At 48.8% G+C, this 20,556-nt stretch overlaps 1 protein-coding gene across 1 annotated transcript in view; it reads left to right on the top strand.

Moving 5' to 3' along the window:
- The window catches only part of LOC126198604 (steroid receptor seven-up, isoforms B/C), a 561,753-nt gene that overhangs the window by 233,143 nt on the left and 308,054 nt on the right, over positions 1-20,556 (top strand). The window contains exon 3 of the mRNA XM_049935056.1: positions 7,933-8,231. Within this exon, the coding sequence (XP_049791013.1) occupies positions 7,933-8,231 (299 nt within the window). The remainder of the gene's footprint in view (positions 1-7,932; positions 8,232-20,556) is intronic.

Here is a 20,556-nt window from a genome sequence, read left to right as displayed (position 1 = left end):
CTCCCTTGTTTGATCTTTTCTGCCCACATGTCATTCCTAACCCGTCATAGCTGGAAATGTTTCTGTACGTATTTGTTGGATTCACAGCACCGGATTTGCACATCCTGGCCAAAATTTGAACTAATTTTACAGGGTGTCCGAAAAATCTTTCCCTGATTACATAAATTGATAACTCAAGCTAGAAGTAAGATACAAATATGAAACTGGTGTCTAAATGTTTCCGAACTATCAAAGTTTTTTTCACAAAAAAAATGGCTCTGAGTACTATGGGACTCAACATCAGAGGTCATCAGTCCCCTAGACTTAGAACTACTTAAACCTAAAGACGTCACACACATCCATGCCCGAGGCAGGACTCGAACCTGCGACCGTAGCAGCAGCGCGGTTCCGAACTGGAGCGCCTAGAACCGCATGGCCACCGAGGCCGGCTTTTTATTCTTTTTTTTTTTTTTTCCACACATCGGTAAACTTCCACATGAGCACCCTTTGTAACACGTAGCACATCTAGGCGATATTCATTTCCCGTCCACACATTAGCCAACATCACTGGAGGGAGGATCGATTCAACGACTGTGGTTATCCGTTGCCGCAGGGTTTCAAGATCTGGTACACGTGTTCGGTAGACCTCGTCCTTGACACAACCTCAGAAAAAGAAGTCTAATGGGGTTATGTCAGGAGAGCGTGGAGGCCAAACCGTTGGCCCATCACGACCAATCCACCGCCCAAGAAAGGTCATATCGAGATAGGCACGGACGTCCAAACCCCAATGAGGCGGTGCGCCGTCTTGCTGAAACAAGACATTGGGGTGATACTGAAGCAGCTGAGGAACAGCATACAGTTGCAACATGTCCAGATACACTGCAGATGTGATGGTAGCCTCAGCGAAGAAGAATGGCCCGATACTTCAATCGCGCAATAGCGCGCACCAAACATTCACTTTTGGACTGCCTCTGCTGCTCTCCCATGGCTCATGTGGAAGTTTACTAATGTGTGAAAAAAACTTTGATAGTTTGTAAACAATTAGACACTAGAATGAGATTTTCACTCTGCAGCGGAGTGTACGCTGATATGAAACTTCCTGGCAGATTAAAACTGTGTGCCGGGCCGAGACGAACTCGGGAGCTTTGCCTTTCGCAAATTGAGTACCATTTCAACCCCTTGGTAGAGCACTTGCGCGCGAAAGGCAAAGGTCCCGAGTTCGAGTCTCGGCCCGGCACACAGTTTTAATCTGCCAGGAAGTTTCATATCAGCGCACACTCCGCTGCAGAGTGAAAATCTCATTCTGGAAACATCCCCCAGGCTGTGGCTAAGCCGTGTCTCCGCAATATCCTTTCTTTCAGGAGTGCTAGTTCTGCAAGGTTCGCAGGAGAGCTTCTGTAAAGTTTGGAAGGTAGAAGACGAGATACTGGCAGAAGTGAAGCTGTGAGGACGGGGCGTGGGTCGTGCTTGGGTTGGTAGAGCACTTGCCCGCGAAAGGCAAAGGCCCCGAGTTCGAGTCTCGGCCCGGCACACAGTTTTAATCTGCCAGGAAGTTTCAATTAGACACTAGTTTCATATTTGAATCTTACTTCTAGCCTGAGTTATCAATTTACGTAATCAGGGAAAGACTTTTCGGACACCCTGTGTAAATGGGTTCAGCGATAACGCATCAGAATATCTACCAAGTTCCGCTGCCATACGATGATTATAGCCCACACTGCACCCCCGTGAGTAGTTGAACAGTAATTGTAGCTACTCATCACTGGAGGGATCGATTCAACGACTGTGGTTATCCGTTGCCGCAGGGTTTCAAGACCTGGTACACGTGTTCGGTAGACATCGTCCTAGAGATAACCCTATAAAAAAGAAGTCTAATGCGGTTATGTCAGGAGAGCGTGGAGGCCAAACCGTTGGCCCATCACGACCAATCCATCGCCCAAGAAAGCTCATATCGAGATAGGCACGGACGTCCGAACCCCAATGAGGTGGTGCACCGTCTTGCTGAAACAAGACTGATGTGTCGGCAGCTGGGCCAGCACCTTGTAGATAGAGGTGGCTTAAGGCACGCTAGACTAACGCAGACGGGCGTGAAGTACTGGAACAGGATACGTAATTAATGCTATGAAGAAAAGTACGTAGCTGGTATAATACTTATCTTTAATAACTCATTGTGGTACATTGCACAAAGGAGACTTTAATTACAATCACTGTAAGGCTAATGGCGCCTTGCTAGTTCGTAGCCATTAACTTAGCTGAAGGCTATTCTGTCTCTCGGCTAATGAGAGAGAAAGGCTTCGTACGTCTAGTCGCTAGCTCTGTCGTCCGTACAACTGGGCTGAGTTCGAGTCAGTCTCTCGAGACCTGCCTTGTGGTGGCGCTAGGTTTGCGATCACACAGTGGCGACACGCGGGTCCGACATGTACTACAGGACCGCGGCCGATTTAAGCTACCACCTAGGACGTGTGGTGTCTGGCTGTGACACCACATTCCTCCCCCGCAAATCGGCGAACGGTCGTGAGATAAGGCTTCCGCCCGCCGTGGGGAGGACCCCATGTTGACGTATGCGATGAGGTGGGGAGCCTAACAACAGGCGAGGCTGTGCCACCCGCACCCGGCCATTCGGTCCGAGGGGAGCTAGGAAACGCCTGAAAACCTAGTCCAGGGTGCACGTCAACATGCGGTGTATGCGCCCGTAAAGAGACAGGAGGGGCCGAAGGGTCGACCTCCATGTGGTCGGAGAATCCGACGCGCGATGACGACATCTGGTCCGGAGCGGGCAAGAGTTCCATGGCGGAGGACAGCTGGTCACGGGAAGCGATCGGCGGCGCGTGACCCAGGGAGGCGCGTGGCGGCTGCAGCGAAGCGTCCACTGCGGGCGGCGCCGGAGGCGGCTGCGGCGGCTGCGGCGGCGGCGCGACGCCATGAGGCAAAATGGAAGGCAGCGTCGGTAACACCTGGGGATGAGGCGAGCCAGTAGATGGGTCCCCAGGGTGCTGACCGGACGGCTCCGTCGCTGAAAGCAGACGGGGAGCGGCAGAACCCGGGCGACGACAGAGGCGCAGCTGATTGAGATGCCGACGCACCTCACCAGAGGCCCCCAAAACCAAATACATCGCGCGGCCGAGGCAGCGAAGAATGCGCCCTGCGAGCCAACGCCGTGAACCGCGATAGGTGCGATAGAAGACAACGTCGCCAGGAGCAAAAGCAGGAGTCTGCCGCTGCACAGGAACCTGATGCGGCGGATGCAGCAAAGACATCAAGGTTCGATGAGAACGACCATGGAGCAACTCAGCCGGCGAGCGACCATCGCGGGGCTGAGAGCGATACGAGGACAAAAAGAGCAATAATGCGTCCTCCCGAGAATGCGACTCTTTCAATTTCAACATCTGTGACTTGAAAGTCCGGACCAATCGTTCCGCGGCACCGTTTGACTGAGGCGAAAACGGCGCGGACGTCAGATGTTGAATACCATTGGCCTTGCAGAAGGACTGAAATTCTGCGGACATGAATTGTGGGCCATTGTCGGAAACAATAGTCTGCGGAAGACCTTCAATGCAAAAGATAGCAGACAAGGCTTGGATTGAGGCAGAAGACGTCGTGGAAGACATCCGGACAACAAAAGGAAAATTACTGAAAGCATCGACCACAACCAACCAACGAGCATTCCAGAGTGGACCAGCAAAATCGATGTGCAAGCGTTGTCAAGGGGAAGTGGCTTTCGGCCATGCAAAGAATTGCCGCGGCGGTGCGGATTGTTGTTCGGCACACGCCACGCAAGTGGAGCACATATTCGTAATCGCAGCATCGATTCCGAACCAAGTACAGTGCTGACGAGCAAGTTGTTTCGTACGCACTATACCCCAATGTCCGTGGTGAAGAAGCCGTAAGACAGAGGACTGTAACGAACGTGGGACCACGACTCGGGACTGATCATTATCAGAACGTAACAACAAAACACCACGTCGTACAAAAAGTCTCTCCTTGTGAGCAAAAAATCGGCGAACCAACGGATCCTCGATCCGTGACTTGAACAAGGCCCATTGCGTAGCAACAAAACGCAAAACGGGAGCAAGGACAGGGTCAGCTGCCGTGGCTGTAGCGACACGACGAAAATCAATCGGAAACGATGCAACCACGTCATCGGTTTCCGCATCAATGAACATGCAAGCAAGTTCGGAAGAATCGAATGCTTTATCCTCAGCAACAGGCAAACGGGACAACGCATCAGCGTTTCCGTGCTTAGCAGTGGACCGATACAAGATATCGTAGCGGTACTGCGAGAGGAAAAGAGACCAGCGAATGAATTTCTGCGCCGCACGCGGAGGTACCGGCGTGTGCGGATGAAAAAGCGATGTCAAAGGTTTGTGGTCCGTGATGATGGTAAAGTGACGACCATACAAGAAATCGTGAAACTTAGTAACACCAAACACGAGAGCTAAAGCCTCTTTCTCTATCTGTGAATAATTTCTTTGCGCAGATGAGAGCAATTTTGACGCAAAGGCAATAGGGCGATCATGCGATCCATCTTTGTGCGCAAGCACAGCACCGATCCCGAAATCCGATGCATCTACCATCAACAAAAGGGGTTTCTGGGGATCGAACGGCGTAAGGCAAGTATTTGAAAGTAACGCCGATTTCAACTGGCAAAAGGCGCGTTCGCATTCCGTCGTCCAGACGAACGGAACACCTTTACGGCGTAAGCGATGAAGCGGAGCTGAAATGGAAGAAGCATTGCGCAGAAATTTATGATAAAAATGTATTTTACCCAGCACACTCTGTAGCTGTTTCAAGTTCTGCGGTGACGGCAAGGCCTGTATGGCACGGAGGTGCTCCGGACTCGGATGGATGCCCTGGGCATTTATGACATGTCCCAGGTACGGTAAATCCCGAGCAAAAAACACACATTTGTCCTTCCTCAAGCGAAGACCATTTTGTCACAAGACCTGAAATAATGTTCGGAGATTGTGCAAATGTTCGGCTTCTGTCTTTCCGGAGATCACAATATCGTCCAGATAGTTCGCAGCAGTAGGGACCGACGCACAAACAGTTTGTAAATATTGCTGAAACAATGCAGAGGCGGATGCACACCCGAAAGGCAGTCTTTTGAAGCGATACAAGCCAAGATGCGTGTTTACCACCAAGACGCGTTGCGATTCTTCGTCCACCGGTATTTGCAAGTACGCATCTGCTAGGTCCAACTTTGAAAAATATGTTCCCGGGCACAGTTTGTCAAAAAGATCTTCCGGGCGGGGCAAAGGAAAAGTTGCAGTCACAAGTTGTGGATTCACAGTTGCCTTGAAGTCCACACAAAGTCTCAATTTTCCGGAAGGTTTTGGCAAAATTACTAAGGGTGAGGCCCAGAGAGAAGCCTGCACACGTTCAATTACACCTTGAGATTCCAAATCGTTTAATGTTCTTGCGACCTCATCACGCAATGCGTGGGGAACATTGCGCGCTCTGAAAAACTTCGGTTGCGCGTTTGCTTTCAGTTCCAAATGCGCTGCATAATTCTTAGCGCAACCAAGGCCCGGTGCAAAAACGTCTGCAAATTCTTCACATAGACTAGAAACACTGGCGGAAGGCACAGTCTGAATCACTGAGAGGACCTGATTTACTATAGACAAGTTAAACAACTTAAATAAATGTAAACCAAACAAGTTCACTGCAGTAGAAGAACGAAGAACGTAAAATGACACAAGTTTTGTTTGTCCCTTGTATGTTGCAAGAAGGTTGCACTGTCCTAACACTAGTATTTTCTGGCCTGAGTAACTATTGAGCTGAACATTTGCGGCACGCAACGGAGGTTTGCCCAGTTGGTTGTACGTGTCTTGATTGAGCAATGAAACTGCAGCTCCGGTATCGAGCTGGAATGGTATCACTTTGCCTGCAAAGTCTAAGTCAACAAAAAGTTTATTGTCCTGCTGACGACAAAAGCGACTGTTTTGTGCAACTGGAACAGACACTGGGACAGAATCACGTGCGACGTGACGGGACTTCCGTCGACGTCGACGCACACTTTTTGTGGAATGAACACTGTCACCGGACGGGGTGGAATGAACTACATGAATATCCATGGGCGAAGGTTCACGAGCCTGAGTTTCCTTGTTTCGATTCCGGCGCGAAGCAAAGGGCCTGTAATTGGTGTGAGTGTCTGATCTGAGCTTTTCCGGCAAACACTTATGACATGTCCTTTCTTATGACAGTAAATGCAAATAGCTTGGCGTGACGGGCAATTTTCACGCGAATGTCTAGTTGCACACCGCGGGCATGATTTCACTGCATTAGCTTGCTTACGCAGCGCACGTGTTTGCGAGCTAGGCTGCCGCTGCGCTGACGGGCGCGAGGGCCGCCTAGCGTCCCGAGCAGCGGGCCCGGCGGGCCGGTTAATGTGACACACTGCCGGCGAAGTTGCAAATGATTCCTGAGCAAAGTCAAGTGTGTCTTGCCTATCCAATATGTCTATCACTTGTTGAAGGGAGGGATTAACTAGTTTCAAAATCTGTTCCCGTATGCGAACATCAGAAACGTTCTGTGCTATTGCATCACGCACCATAGTATCTGAATAAGGAAGTCCACATTCGCACTCAAACGCACACTCCCTAGTAAGTCCTTGCAATGTTGCAACCCACTCCCTATTAGTCTGACCGGCCGTACGTTTTGTACGAAAGAACGTATACCTTTTTGCAACGACATTTACTGTTTCCATGAAATAGGCATCTAAAGCAGACAAAAGTTCTTCGTAGGACAGAGTTGCTACGTCGCGCCGGGGAAACAACTTCACTATCACTCGGTAGGTGGACACACAAGAAAGCAAAAACGGCTGCCGCTCATTACCTTGAATTCTGTAGGCTGCTAGGTGGAAGTCGAACTGACGGGACCACTCTTGCCATGACTCGTGGGTGGCATCAAAGGGTCTGAATTGAGGTGCAACAGCATGCTGTGGCGGCGGTAGCGATGAAGCGGCGGCGGCCGCATCGGTGTGCAGCGCACGTTGACCCTGGACGAGCTGTCCAAGAGCATCCAATAACGCCTGCGTCTGCTCATTCTGCAAGCGATAAAATTCGGACAGTACATCTGGAGATTGTGGCGAAGCCATGACACAAAGAAATTAGGGCAAAGTAAAACACAAGATCCTTTGTAGACTCGTCGCCATGTGATGTGTCGGCAGCTGGGCCAGCACCTTGTAGATAGAGGTGGCTTAAGGCACGCTAGACTAACGCAGACGGGCGTGAAGTACTGGAACAGGATACGTAATTAATGCTGTGAAGAAAAATACGTAGCTGGTATAATACTTATCTTTAATAACTCATTGTGGTACATCGCACAAAGGAGACTTTAATTACAATCACTGTAAGGCTAATGGCGCCTTGCTAGTTCGTAGCCATTAACTTAGCTGAAGGCTATTCTGTCTCTCGGCTAATGAGAGAGAAAGGCTTCGTACGTCTAGTCGCTAGCTCTGTCGTCCGTACAACTGGGCTGAGTTCGAGTCAGTCTCTCGAGACCTGCCTTGTGGTGGCGCTAGGTTTGCGATCACACAGTGGCGACACGCGGGTCCGACATGTACTACAGGACCGCGGCCGATTTAAGCTACCACCTAGGACGTGTGGTGTCTGGCTGTGACACCACAAAGACAGGTGGTGGGTTGATTTTTTATAAATATTAAAGATGTTATTAATAAAGATTTTAAAAAAAATTGTAGCTACTCGGTACAAGATATACAGAAAATGAATTACCTGGGCAATTCCTGTCAGCGACTTCAATCGCAGCCACGTATTGGCGTTTGTCGTTCACAAAAGGTGCCTGTAATGAGCACCTGTAACTTGTAGATATGCCCTATCCACTGGCGTACCTCTTTTTGTAGTTACCGCGCAGTCGCCTTCTGAAACCCGCGACGCGCTCGCGCTGTGCTAGCGCGCGAGCAGCCGGCTCAGTGGCCGTGGTGTGGTGTTGCAGCCGTGCAGCGGGGGCGTGTGCCGCCCACGCAGCCCCCGGGGCTGCCGGGCCAGCTGGCGCTGACGAACGGCGACGCGGCGGCGGCGGCGGCGGCGGCGGCGGGCTTCAACGGCCACTCCTACCTGTCCAGCTACATCTCGCTGCTGCTGCGCGCCGAGCCGTACCCCACGTCGCGCTACGGCCAGTGCATGCAGCCCAACAACATCATGGGCATCGACAACATCTGCGAACTCGCCGCCCGACTCCTCTTCTCCGCCGTCGAGTGGGCGCGGAACATACCCTTCTTCCCCGACCTCCAGGTAAGCCGGGGAGCGGCACGCCACTATCGTCACATCCCCATCAAATTCCTGTCACTCTCCCCTACCTAATTCTTGATCGCCACGCGCTTCCCATTACTCACTGCAACAGTTTAAATTGCGCCAAAAGAATCCTTTAGCATGTCATCAATTTCGCATCCATCTTCGCTCGCACTGGACATCTCCGTACATTCTACACTATTCGCAAACTCGACTTCCCCATCCTCATCATTTCCCTTCTAATTTCCACTCTGCTGCACCTGTGCCGACAGACTCGAGCAGACCCACACCTACACACACTCCATTCTCTTTCCCAATGGAATTAACTTGTAATTTTTCCTCATATCTATGTAATTATGCAGTTCTCAACTCGTTCGAGCAATGAATCATTCATAATAGGAAACACAGTCATAACTCAGTCACTCAAAATGATTCAGAAATTTTACTTGTTAGAATGAAATCAGGCGATGACTCTTCTTCCCTGCAGGCTCGTGCTTTGCGGTAGTCTGCTAATCTGTACAAATAAAATGCCTCGTAATTTTTGGGAGCGTTGTATAATCAGTCGGGAAACCTCAGATCAAGCGGATATTTGGCGTTGATGAAGTTTAACCTTCCGAAGAAGTGATGGAGCTCTTGGATTATTACATGCAGGTTCGTATCCAGTCTTTCGGAAGTTCCCTTCTCATTAACAACTACTCAATATATCGCTGAATATCATTAATTCTCAAATGTCAAATAATGTAAATTGTTACACACCTTTTGTATGAAGGAGCAATATATATATATATTTCCCTTTTAGTCGTACAATTTCGTATCAGTTATCTTTTGTCATAAATCTCAATATTCAGATTACAATTCTTCAAAAAATGCTAAGGCTAATCGGCACGAAGACAATCTCGCAAGCTTTTTTCTAACAACCACCAGAGAGAGTACTACAAAGAATAATTATGCGCTCATGGCATAGCTATTGTATGAAACTACTTTGCGCATGGATTCTGCGCGTATGAAGATAGAAAATTAGTAAACGTCATTCAAGGGTAGAATTGTATCAGAATAATTAATCGAATATTACAGACTCTCATACCCATTGAAATCTTCTCCCATATTTATCCAGCATATCAGCTCAAACTCTTCCCTTCTCACCTCCTTCTACATATCTTCCCTGGTACTTTCCTCTTTACTACACGGTGCAGCTACAACCCCTTCGCCGGTCAGTGTGACCGAGCGGTTCTAGGCACTTCAGTCTGGAACCGCGCGACCGGTACGGTCGCAAGTTCGAATCCTGCCTCGGGCATGGATGTGTATGATGTCCTTAGGTTAGTTACGTTTAAGTAGATCTAAGTTCTAGGGGACTGACCTCAGATGTTAAGTCCCATAGTGCTCAGAGCCATTTGAACCATTTTTTTTACCCTACCCCTTCTCTTACTACATTCTTGCTTTCTATCAAGCACCCCTCTCCATCCCAATTTACCGCTCGTCTCCACAGTTTCAAGCGACAGGGCACCTTTATTTATACCCGCAACCTACTACCCCTTTCTCTACGAGCTCCCGTTCCTTTAAACTTTTTTGTTACTCATTTATTTCCATTTCCCTTTGTTGTATTATGGTTCCTACATTTTCCTGACTACCTTGGTTTCCTTCTTTTCTCTTTTATCTAATTGTTTGGCTGTATTTAATGAAAAGCATTTGAAGCAAAAAGTAGTGTCGTAGTTTTGCATTAATGAATTAATATTTCTCGTTATACAAGTTTTTTGTTAGTTGAAAAGCTACTTCCATATTTCTTGTTCTTGTAAAGTTAGGTTTTTTCCCAAAGAATTCCGTTGTATTATTTCACATATGTATTTAAATTTTTTAACCTTCATGTCTCTGGGTAAGCTTTTTTATCGTTTGGCCTCATGAGCACGTCATGAAATAATTTGTGTCTTCTTTCTTTTCTTCTTTCTCTTGTTCTAGTAATTTTGCATTATTTCCGTATGTTCTTCTCTACTTTCTTTGGTCCATTCCTTGACCACACCACTGATATTTTCGAGTTTCTGCCAAAAAAGTTAAAAATCCTTTTTGTTACTTTTTTCTCAGATAGCCTTGTTAGGTGTCCATAGAATACAACTCTGCAACGCTACGTCCTGACTAATATTTGTGCTATTGTTTCATAAACTTTTTTATTACTTGTTTATTTCCATTTCCCTTTGTTGTATTATGGTTCCTACATTTTCCTGACTACCTTGGTTTCCTTCTTTTCTGTTTTACCTAATTGTTTGGCTATATTTAATGAAAGGCATTTGAAGCAAAAAGTAGTGCCGTAGTTTTGAATTAATGAATTAATATTTCTCGTTATACAAGTTTTTTGTAAGCTGAAATTCCATTTTTTTGTTCTTGCAAAGTTAGGTTCTTTGCCGAAAGAATTCCGTTGTATTATTTCACATAGGTATTTAAATTTTGTTACCTTTTTTATACTTCCATAATTATTTTCCACGCATAGGCCTCCTTCATGCCTTTCGCATATTCCATATTCCACTTTCTCTCTCTCTCTCTCTCTCTCTCTCTCTCTCTCTCTCTCTCTCTCTCCCCTTGAGATCTATATGGACTTGCTTTTGAACCTGTCTCTTCTAGCGTATTTATGTGTACTGTTGCACCTCCCATAATTTTATGTAAGACTGTTTTTGTTATATCCCATATTTATTAATTTTTAATATCTTATATTTAGTAACACGCTTGAAATCTATGCCACCTTTTTACAGCGAGCAACCCATTCAGTGCACCTCTCCTGTCGATAAATCATACGACTGCTGAAAAAAATTTTGCTCCTCGTGTCGTATCGAGTTCACATTTAAACAACATCTAGTAAGGCTTCTGAGTATTAGACTCAGCAAAACAACCAAATAGTCTGTAACGGTGTGTTCCGCATCAAGACGAATTCATGCTACTCACGCAGATAAATGAAGTGAACATGCTGACTCCCTGACTCGTCTAGGAGTCAGCATAGCTTTTACAACTGTGTTTGTGGTACTTAAATTTTGCGTGGAAGCGACGAAGCTTGTTTGGCTCATATTGCGACTGCACCATTTTTACTTATGCCGACTCGATAATGTTAGAAAACTATTTTCAGATTTACAGAGGGTCATTACGGACCGTAATTAACAACCTGCTAAATAAAAAAAAATTTGTTAGGCGCAACTAAAATAAAAATATAATAAATGTTTTTTATTCCAGTCTTTGATTACAATATGAATTCTTTAGACGATGACCGGTTTCAGTCCGTAATGCCCATCCTCAGATCTTTTTTACACCATGTCCTAAAGTAATAAGGTCATAATGGCATCGTCAAAACATATAAATATAATCAACACAGCATCGTCACATAGATCTAAAATAAGGTGTAGAATAGGCTACATCGTCCACACAGTCATTATTGATTATATAATAAATGTCAAAGATATATACCTGCGTATCTTCAAGCATTTGGGTGTGTTGGAAATTGATTTCCATTACGAAATAGAGTTGATATAAAGATTTTTCTTTGTTATTGTTCTTTCCTATGCTCTGAATTAATACATGTTCCTTTCAGGCATTGTTTTTATGTAGAGGCAAATTTTTTTTCATTGCGTTGAGATTAGGGTTTGGTGAAGAAATTTCGTTGCGTCAGATGATGAGAGGGGTTTGGCGTTAGGGAGAGGTTCAACGGTTAGTGGAGAAGAGGGAGGGCAGAAAGGCCGACACCGATGACTTCAGAAGGATAAAAATGTGGTAAAGCAATCAATGGTAAACGAACTATTCTGACACTGATTCGAAGAAATTTTTGGAGACCACTGAAATAAATCAGGAATATCGGAAGGGTGTTTAGGCGCTATTCCTCCGGAGAACAGTGCTTCAGCCACAACAAAGCGAAGCTCTGGCTTCGGGGAGGGGTGGGGGAGAGTGTAGAGAAGGGTTGTTTAGACTAAAAGAAAGTAGCAGAATCGCGCTTGGTCATCGTAGTAAATGTGTCGTTCTCGATCCGTTTGTTCTCTCGAGCTGCTGTCCCTGCCTCGTTCCCGCAGTGTTACGACCAGTCCAGATAGTGTCAGCTAGTCTGTTTTCAGCGGCCGACGTCTCTTTCAGCACGCGCTCCGCCTGTTTGTTTGGACCTCCCGCGGGCACCCCGCCGCTACAGAGCAGTAATCGGCCACGTGACGTATCGCCGATGACCGTTTACACGGTCGGGCCGCGCCAAGGAGCGGCGACAGGCGAGCGATCGCCCATTAGTGTCCCGGCCTAATAACATATCGGGCAGAATAAACAGGTTACAAGGCGGCCGGCCGATCCTGTTATGATAGCGGCCGCGGCCACGTTAAATATTAGCCGGCGGGACGGGCCGGCAGCGAATGTGAATTAATGAGCGTGTTTTCCCGATAGCAGAGCTAACGAGAGCGCCGGCCACTGAATTAACACGGCGGGCAGGCGCTGCTGTGAGTGGCCGCGTTAATCCCGGCAGAGGCGACGCTCTAATTGCGCCGGCCGCTGCGCTGTCCCCGCGTGTTGGGCCAGCACGGGACACCTGCGCCACTGGAGCGGCACTGGCCTGCCTTCTGCAGCAGGTGGCGGCGTGTTGCTGTGGCCGGTAATGCGGGATTGACTGCTAGATATCACGACAGGTCAACCTGCTTTCGGCCGGTGAGCGGCGAGGACGTCTTGTTTACGTCCCGTCCGCAGAGTCGCGAGCGCGCGTAGTTTGTTTACTTCCTCGCCGCAGCTAATACTCGCGTCCGTTAACACTGAGTCGCCATGGCTCATTCGTACAGAAAAGCTACCATCAAGATCAGCTTCCAGCCCGACTACGCACGACCACGAGCCTTTGAAGTAGAACGATTCATCCGTGACGAAGTTCAAATACCAACACAGCACATCATCGGTATCCACCTATCCATCACAAGTTGCGTCGTTTACGTCAAGATGATCGATGACGAGTTATGTCACGCAGTTGTGAACAGATGCGCGAACACTCTCAAGTTCAAACACTCCGATGGTCACATCGGAGAGGTTACTGGTGACCATGCTGGACTAGGATTACGCACACTAAGAGTCTTCGAACTCCCTTTCGAAGTACCACCGGACGCCGTCACCTCAGCTTTCCGCCCTTATGGGACGGTAATTAGCCACGTGGCCGAAAAATGGAACACCTTCGAGACGTACCAAGTCCTCAACGGCGTCCGACAAGTGAAAATTGAATTAAAGAAACATGTGCCGTCCTACTTAGTCATAGGTGACTGTCGAGCAATAATAATGTACGACGGCCAACCTCGTACTTGTTCTGGTTGCGGTCAGGAGGGTCATGTGCGCTCGGCGTGTATTCAACGTCGGGTTACACAACTTCCATTGCATGACACGACACCACCTCCTACGCTCACGGCCCTCCCCCTCAATTACGCAGAGGTGACACGATCGACCATCATGACAGACGACAACCCCCCGCCAGACAGGAAGCGTTAGAATGCGCACCTGTCGCCGGTCCTGGATTGACCAACACCATTACGGTGTCTGCAAGGGTTGAAGAACGCCGGCCATCGACTCCACATGAAGATTCGGACGAGAGAATGGAACTCGACGCTAGGGTTGTACCGACCTCTGCCTTTCTCCCTGAGGGGGATGCTATACGGGAACCACAAACTCTTTCGGACACCGAAACCCACGTCCGCAAACAAAGGTCACCGAGAAAACATAAAAAGCGATGTCGCACACCCTCAGACGATTGCCTCCAGCGTACGTCTTCTCCAGTTGACGACCGGACGGCCGACGAAACGACGAGGAAAATGGATGACACGAGATCGCCCTCACCTGTCACTTTGTCTGATTTTGACAAACCCGATTCCGCTCTCTCGGACAAACGGATGGCCAGCACAGCGCCCGCCGTTGGTACACGACCTAAAACAACTGCGGATTTACCCTTAGTCACTCAGCCCACAAGTGTTCTACCGCAGTCACCGTTAACTTACAGACCTTGGGCGGATGACATTGAAGACGATTCTACGGCCGCTGTGGTGGATGAGGAGAGGGGTCTCTCCTCCCACACCTCGGCCCCTCCCGAGTAACAACAGATGACGGCGCGGACGCGGCCAGCAGATCACGGGCCCCACCTTTTACGGCGACACTGACGGCAGCCCCCACCGCAGGAGACGATCTACAAACCTATCGCTTGACGACCATCAACGTTAACACCATTCGGACGCGTTCGAAGTTGTCGCTGCTCCAAGACATGCTCAATGCAGCAGACGTTGACATTGTCTTTCTCCAAGAAGTCTTCGTCGCCGATTTCCCGGGTATGTATGGTTATACGGCTCATGTGTCCCACGCCTCGCCAACTAACAGTGGAGTCGCCATCCTCCTCAGAGAGGGCCTCGAGGCGGACGAAGTCCGATATCTCCCCGACGCTAGAGGAATGGCCGTAACGGTGCAAGGCGTCCGGTTTATCAATGTGTACGCCCCTTCCGGAACGAATCGCCGTCGTGACCGATCGCTCTTCTTCGCAGAAGGAATAGCACCGCTTTTTCAGGGCAGGCACGATGACTTGATATTAGGGGGCGATTTCAATTGCACCCAAGCACCTAAAGATCAGCTGCCACGCCATTCACCGTGCCCCGAACTTGGGACACTCATCGGCGATCTCCAGCTGGTAGATACATGGGAACATGTCCGAGGAAATAGACCGGGATACACCCATTTCACGAGTCACTCGTCTAGTCGCATCGATAGGATTTACGTCTCCCGTTCTCTCGCGGCAACGGTGAGTGACGCGGAGGTGTGGCCAGTAGCCTTTTCTGATCACGAGGCCTATATATGTGCCGTCACCCTTCGTCGCCAACGGGTGTGGCGCAGCCGACATCCCTGGAAATTAAACCTTGCTCATCTCGCTTCTCCGGATTGTCGACACGCCATCGAAGACACGTGGAGTTTGTGCGTCCGCCGCCTCCCAACGTATCCTACGTCGATTAGTTGGTGGTTAACCTTTATTACGTATGGTCAACTGCGACATGAAGATATTCACCAGACTATTAGCAAACCGTCTACGACCGACCCTACCTTACGTCACCTCGTCAGATCAGATTTCCCTAGGGGGTATCAACAACATCCACACAGCACTGTGTCGATACCGTGACTTAATAGCCCTAGCCAGGGCACGCCGCATCCCGGGAGCGCTGGCATCACTAGATTTTAGCCAAGCTTTTGATCGAGTGGATCACGCGTACCTAACGTCCGTTCTCCAGCACATGCAGTACCCACAGCAATTCACAGACGTCGTGATGCGCCTACTCCGAGGGGCGACTTCCAAAGTGCTCGTTAACGGGCGTCTCTCGCAGTCCCTCCCGATTTTCCGCTCCGTCCGTCAAGGCTGCCCCTTGTCGACGTTACTAAATGCTCTGGCACTGGAACCGCTCCTCTGTGGTCTCCGTCAACGCCTCACCGGTCTTACCCTACGTGACGTCTCATTTCGCTGTACAGCATATGCAGACGACCTGGTTCTCGTGTTCCGCAATCGCGACGATGTCAACAGAGCACTAGAATGGATTACCACGTACGGTGTGGCTTCCGGCAGCTGTCTCAACGTCGCCAAATCGGTCGCCATGGCCATAGGAGACGGGTTGACCCCAGCGTGTGTCGAACCCCTACAGCTTCGTGGCACTATCAAATGTCTCGGAATAGAGTTTCACGACGACATACGGCGCACCGCGGCCCTTAACTACCACCGCTTATTACAACAAATTCGGGTCCAGATCTTCAACCTTCGTCTGCGGACCCTCGACATTCTCCAAAGGACACACTTCGTCAATGTTTACCTCGCATCGCGCCTTCCACACATAGCGCGTGTTCTCCCAATACCGTTACTCATGGCTCGACGTCTATTAGCGGCATTCGGAGCCTACGTCAGTACAGGCATGCTCTTCAAAGTCAGTTATGAGTCACTGACCATTCCTCCAGAAAGGGGAGGTCTTGGTCTAGTCCATGTCCACGACAGAGCTGTGGCCCTGTATGTCAGCTCACACATCAAGCTGTGGCGCCACCACCCGGAAAGTTTGACAGGTTTGCTGTTGGAGTCCTTAGCTCCGCCCTCCCTTATGCCCCCACTGACGACGCAAGACATACCCCCACCCTTCTACTACTTCGGGAACTTTTACATTGAACACAGCTATGTCCGTATCGCAGTACCACCGACGAAACAGGCGTCGGCGTGGGATATATATGTCCTACAGCAGAGGCGCCCCACCAAACATCGTGGAGACCAAAAGCCCTCAGGTTCATTGGAAGGTGGTGTGGAAGACGATTCACGCGATTCCACTGGACACAGCCGTCCGATCCACATGGTACATCACAGTCAATGGTAAACAGATCACCCGATCACGCCTCCACAAGATAAACATGGCGGAATCGCCTCTCTGCGTAGACTGCGGGATACCAGACACGCACGAACACCGTCTCACATGTGGCGCGGCAGAAGACGTATGGCGCTTGGTGCGTCAAATTTTGTCGTATTTTCTACGAGTGACTCCGGAACACATTACACCTCGGTTTCTACTATTTCCGGATCAACAGTATTTCCCGCGCGCCAAGACCAACGCTGTCACGTGGATCCGTGCGCATGCGGTACACTACTTATTTCACGATGGACCTAAAGATGTATTAGACTTTTGGAACAACCTACAAGAACGTCATTGCAAGATCGTACGGAACCCAAAATACAGACAGTATTTTTCTATTTACTTATGGAGTGCCCAACGCGACCCTCCACGCAGCTGGATCATCAACAGGTAGGAGAAGATACCCATTGAGTGAGCTTACATGACTAAGTTCGATTCTCGGTGGAACAACATGATATACGTGAAGACGTACCTGGATGATGAAGCGTAAGGAGAGTAGCGACACACCCTTCTGCATCCTGTATGAAGCACTTTTTTTTCGTTTTCCCCATATACATTACCTCGGTGTAGGAACGTGCCGAGATATTGTTTTCTTTTTCTCAGAGTACGATGCGGTGCTAGATACATTTATTTTTGTTGTGGTATAAATTAAAACCACATTAAGTAAAAAAAAAGAAAAAGAAAAAGAGGCACATGCGCCAATGTAAAAGGAAGCGCTAAGTACTGTGTTACGAGGACGGAAGGAAGACTGGCTTCAACGTCCCGTCGACATCTGTGTCATAAGAGACGGAGCACAAACTCTTTTGTCTAGGATGTGGAAGGAATTTGGCTGTGCCCTTTCACAGAAACCATACCGGCATTAGCCTGGAGCTGTTTAGGGAAATCATGAAATACCTAAATCCGGATGGCGGGACACTGGTTTGAACCGTCGTCCTCTCGAATTCGAGTCCAGTGTGCTAACTGCTGCACCACCTCGCTCGGTGTGTTACGGGTAGAAAAGCAGTAACAGCACAGTGGGTCAGTCAGGAATACTCAGTGGCTTCGGACGTGGACTAGTCATTGAACGGCGTCTTAGTAACACCAGAGACATTTCGGCCCCTTTGAAGCTGCCCAAGTCGACTGTTGGCGATGTGAGTGTGAACTGCAAAGGGGAAGAAAGAACCACAGCTAAACCGAGAGCATGTCTGCCTCAAGTACTGACGGACAGAGAACGAGGTCTGGTGGCTAGCGTTGCAGCCTCTGGTTCACCGGGTCCTGGGTTCGACTCCCGGCCGGGTTGGGGATTTTTTCCGCGCGGGGACTGGGTGTTTGTGTTGCCCTCATCATTTCATCATCATTCATCAAAGTGGCGAGATCGGACTAAGGTCGTACGGGCGCTGATAACCGCGCAGTTGAGCGTCCTACAAGGCAAACATCATCATCATCAGAGTCCGTAGAGCATATCGGAGGGCGACTGTAAAAAAAACAAAAAAACAAATGCATGAAATCAGCGGAAGGAATCACTCTTTAGTTCCAAAGGGCTACCAGCAGCCCACATAGCACAGTGGCTGTGCGTTGAGAATTAAAGAAAATGGGGTACAATTGTAGTGCAGTTCCACAGAAGCTACACATTTCTGTAGTCAGCCGTATAAGCGGGACTTGAGGTGGTGTAGAGAATGACGTCTCTGGACAGTGGATGGTTGGAAACGACTGATTTGGTCATGCTGTACCCAGTGGCAGGACTTACGTTCGGCGAATGTCTGGAGCACTTCACTTGCCATCATCTGCATCTGGAGAAGTATTGAGGACATGCTGTTACATTATGGGAGTCTTTTTCGGAGTCAGTTTGTGATCCCTTATCGTCCTTATAAAACCTAAATGAACACATTTTGCAGCATTGTTTGATGCGTACAGTAAAGGAAAAGTTCGGAGACTGCGATCGTTTCTATCAGCATGATAATGCATCCCATCATAAAGCAACGACTGTGAAGCAGTGTTTTGTAAAGGATAACATTGCTGAAATGGACTGGCCTGCCCACGGTCCTGACCTGAGATCAATGGCACCCACTTGGGAGGAGCTGCAATGTCGACTCCGCTCCAGACCCCAGCGTCCACCAATATTGCTTTCTTTAGTTTCGGCTCTTGAGGAAGAATGAGATAACATTCATCCACAGGCATTCACATACCTCGTTGATGGAGTTCTCAACAGAGTTCAAGCCATTATAAACGTAAACGGTGGGCACGCCTTCACTAATAGGTGTCCAGATACCTTTGATCAGATCCAAGAAAAAAAAACTAAAGAACCTTCTGAATGGCTAAAATACAGAATCCGAAGCAGAAGATAAAAGAAATCTGCACCTTAATTTCACACTGAGGAAAGTTATCTATGTCGGTCGGTAACGCCTCGCACGAAGTCTGCATTCCAAAACATCCCAGACATGTTCTTAGGATTCAGGTCAGGACTCTGTGCAGGCCCCTCCATTACAGGGACGTTATTGTCATGTAACCACTCCGCCACAGGCCGTGCATTATGAACAGGTGCTCGGTCGTACTGAAAGATGCAGTCGCCATACCCGGATTGCTCTTCGACAGTAGGAAGCAAGAAGGCGCTAAAACATCAATGTAGGCCTGTGCCGTGATAGTGCCACGCAAAACAACAAGGGGTGCAAGCCCCGTCCATGAAAAACACGACCACACCATAATTGCACCGCCTCCGAATTTTACTGTTGGCACTACACACGCTGGCAGATGACGTTCACCGGGCATTCATCATACCAACATCCTGCCATCGGATCGCCACATTGTGTACCGTGATTAGTCACTCCACACAACGTTTTTCCACTGTTCAATCGTCTAATGTTTACGCTCCTTACACCAAACGAGGCGTCGTTTGGTATTTACTGGCGTGATGTGTGGCTTATGAACAGCCACTCGAACATGAAATCCAAGTTTTCTCACCTCCCGGCTAAAACTGTGATAGTACTTCCAGTGGATCCTGATGCACTTTGAAATTCCTGGGCCGGCCGAAGTGGCCGCGCGGTTCTGGCGCTGCAGTCTAGAACCGCGAGACCGCTACGGTCGCAGGTTCGAATCCTGCCTCGGGCATGGATGTGTGTGATGTTCTTAGGTTAGTTAGGTTTAACTAGTTCTAAGTTCTAGAGGACTAATGACCTCAGCAGTTGAGTCCCATAGTGCTCAGAGCCATTTGAACCATTTTTTTTTTTGAAATTCCTGCGAGATGGTCCTGATAGATGTCTGCCTATTACACATTACGAACCTCTTCAACTGTCGGCGGTCTCTGTCAATCAACAGACTAGCTTCGGCCTGTACACTTTTGTGCTGTACGTGCCCGTTCACGTTTCCACTTCCCTATCACATCGTAAACAGTGGACCTAGGGATGTTTAGGATGGTTCAAATCAAATGGCTCTGAGCACTATGGGACTCAACTGCTGTGGTCATCAGTCCCCTAGAACTTAGAACTACTTAAACCTAACTAACCTAAGGACATCACATACATCCATGCCCGAGGCAGGATTCGAACCTGCGACCGTAGCAGTCGCACGGTTCCGGACTGCGCGCCTAGAACCGCGAGACCACCGCGGCCGGCGATGTTTAGGAGCGTGGAAATCTAGCGTACAGACGTATGACGCAAGGGACACCCACGTTCGAACTCTGTGAGTTCCGCGAAGCGCCCCATTGTGCTCTCTCACGATGTCTAATAGCTACTGAAGTCGCTGATATGGAGTACCTGGCAGTGGGTGGCCGCGCAGTGCACCTAATATGAATAACGTATATTTTTAGGGGTGTCCGGATACTTTTGATCACATAGTGTAAGGAGGATCTACTTTCAAGAGCCACGGGTCATCATGTCTGTGTTTGTTTTCATTGGGTATACTGTTACGATGAAGAGAGTATAGTAGCCATATTGACACTGCCAGTAGACAGCCCAAGTGGTGCTACT

The sequence above is a fragment of the Schistocerca nitens genome, chromosome 8 (genome assembly GCF_023898315.1).
Source record: "Schistocerca nitens isolate TAMUIC-IGC-003100 chromosome 8, iqSchNite1.1, whole genome shotgun sequence".
Taxonomy (NCBI): Eukaryota; Metazoa; Arthropoda; class Insecta; order Orthoptera; family Acrididae; genus Schistocerca; species Schistocerca nitens.
The sequence above is the reverse complement of the archived record's forward strand: the minus strand, read 5'-3'. Positions and strand labels throughout refer to the sequence as shown.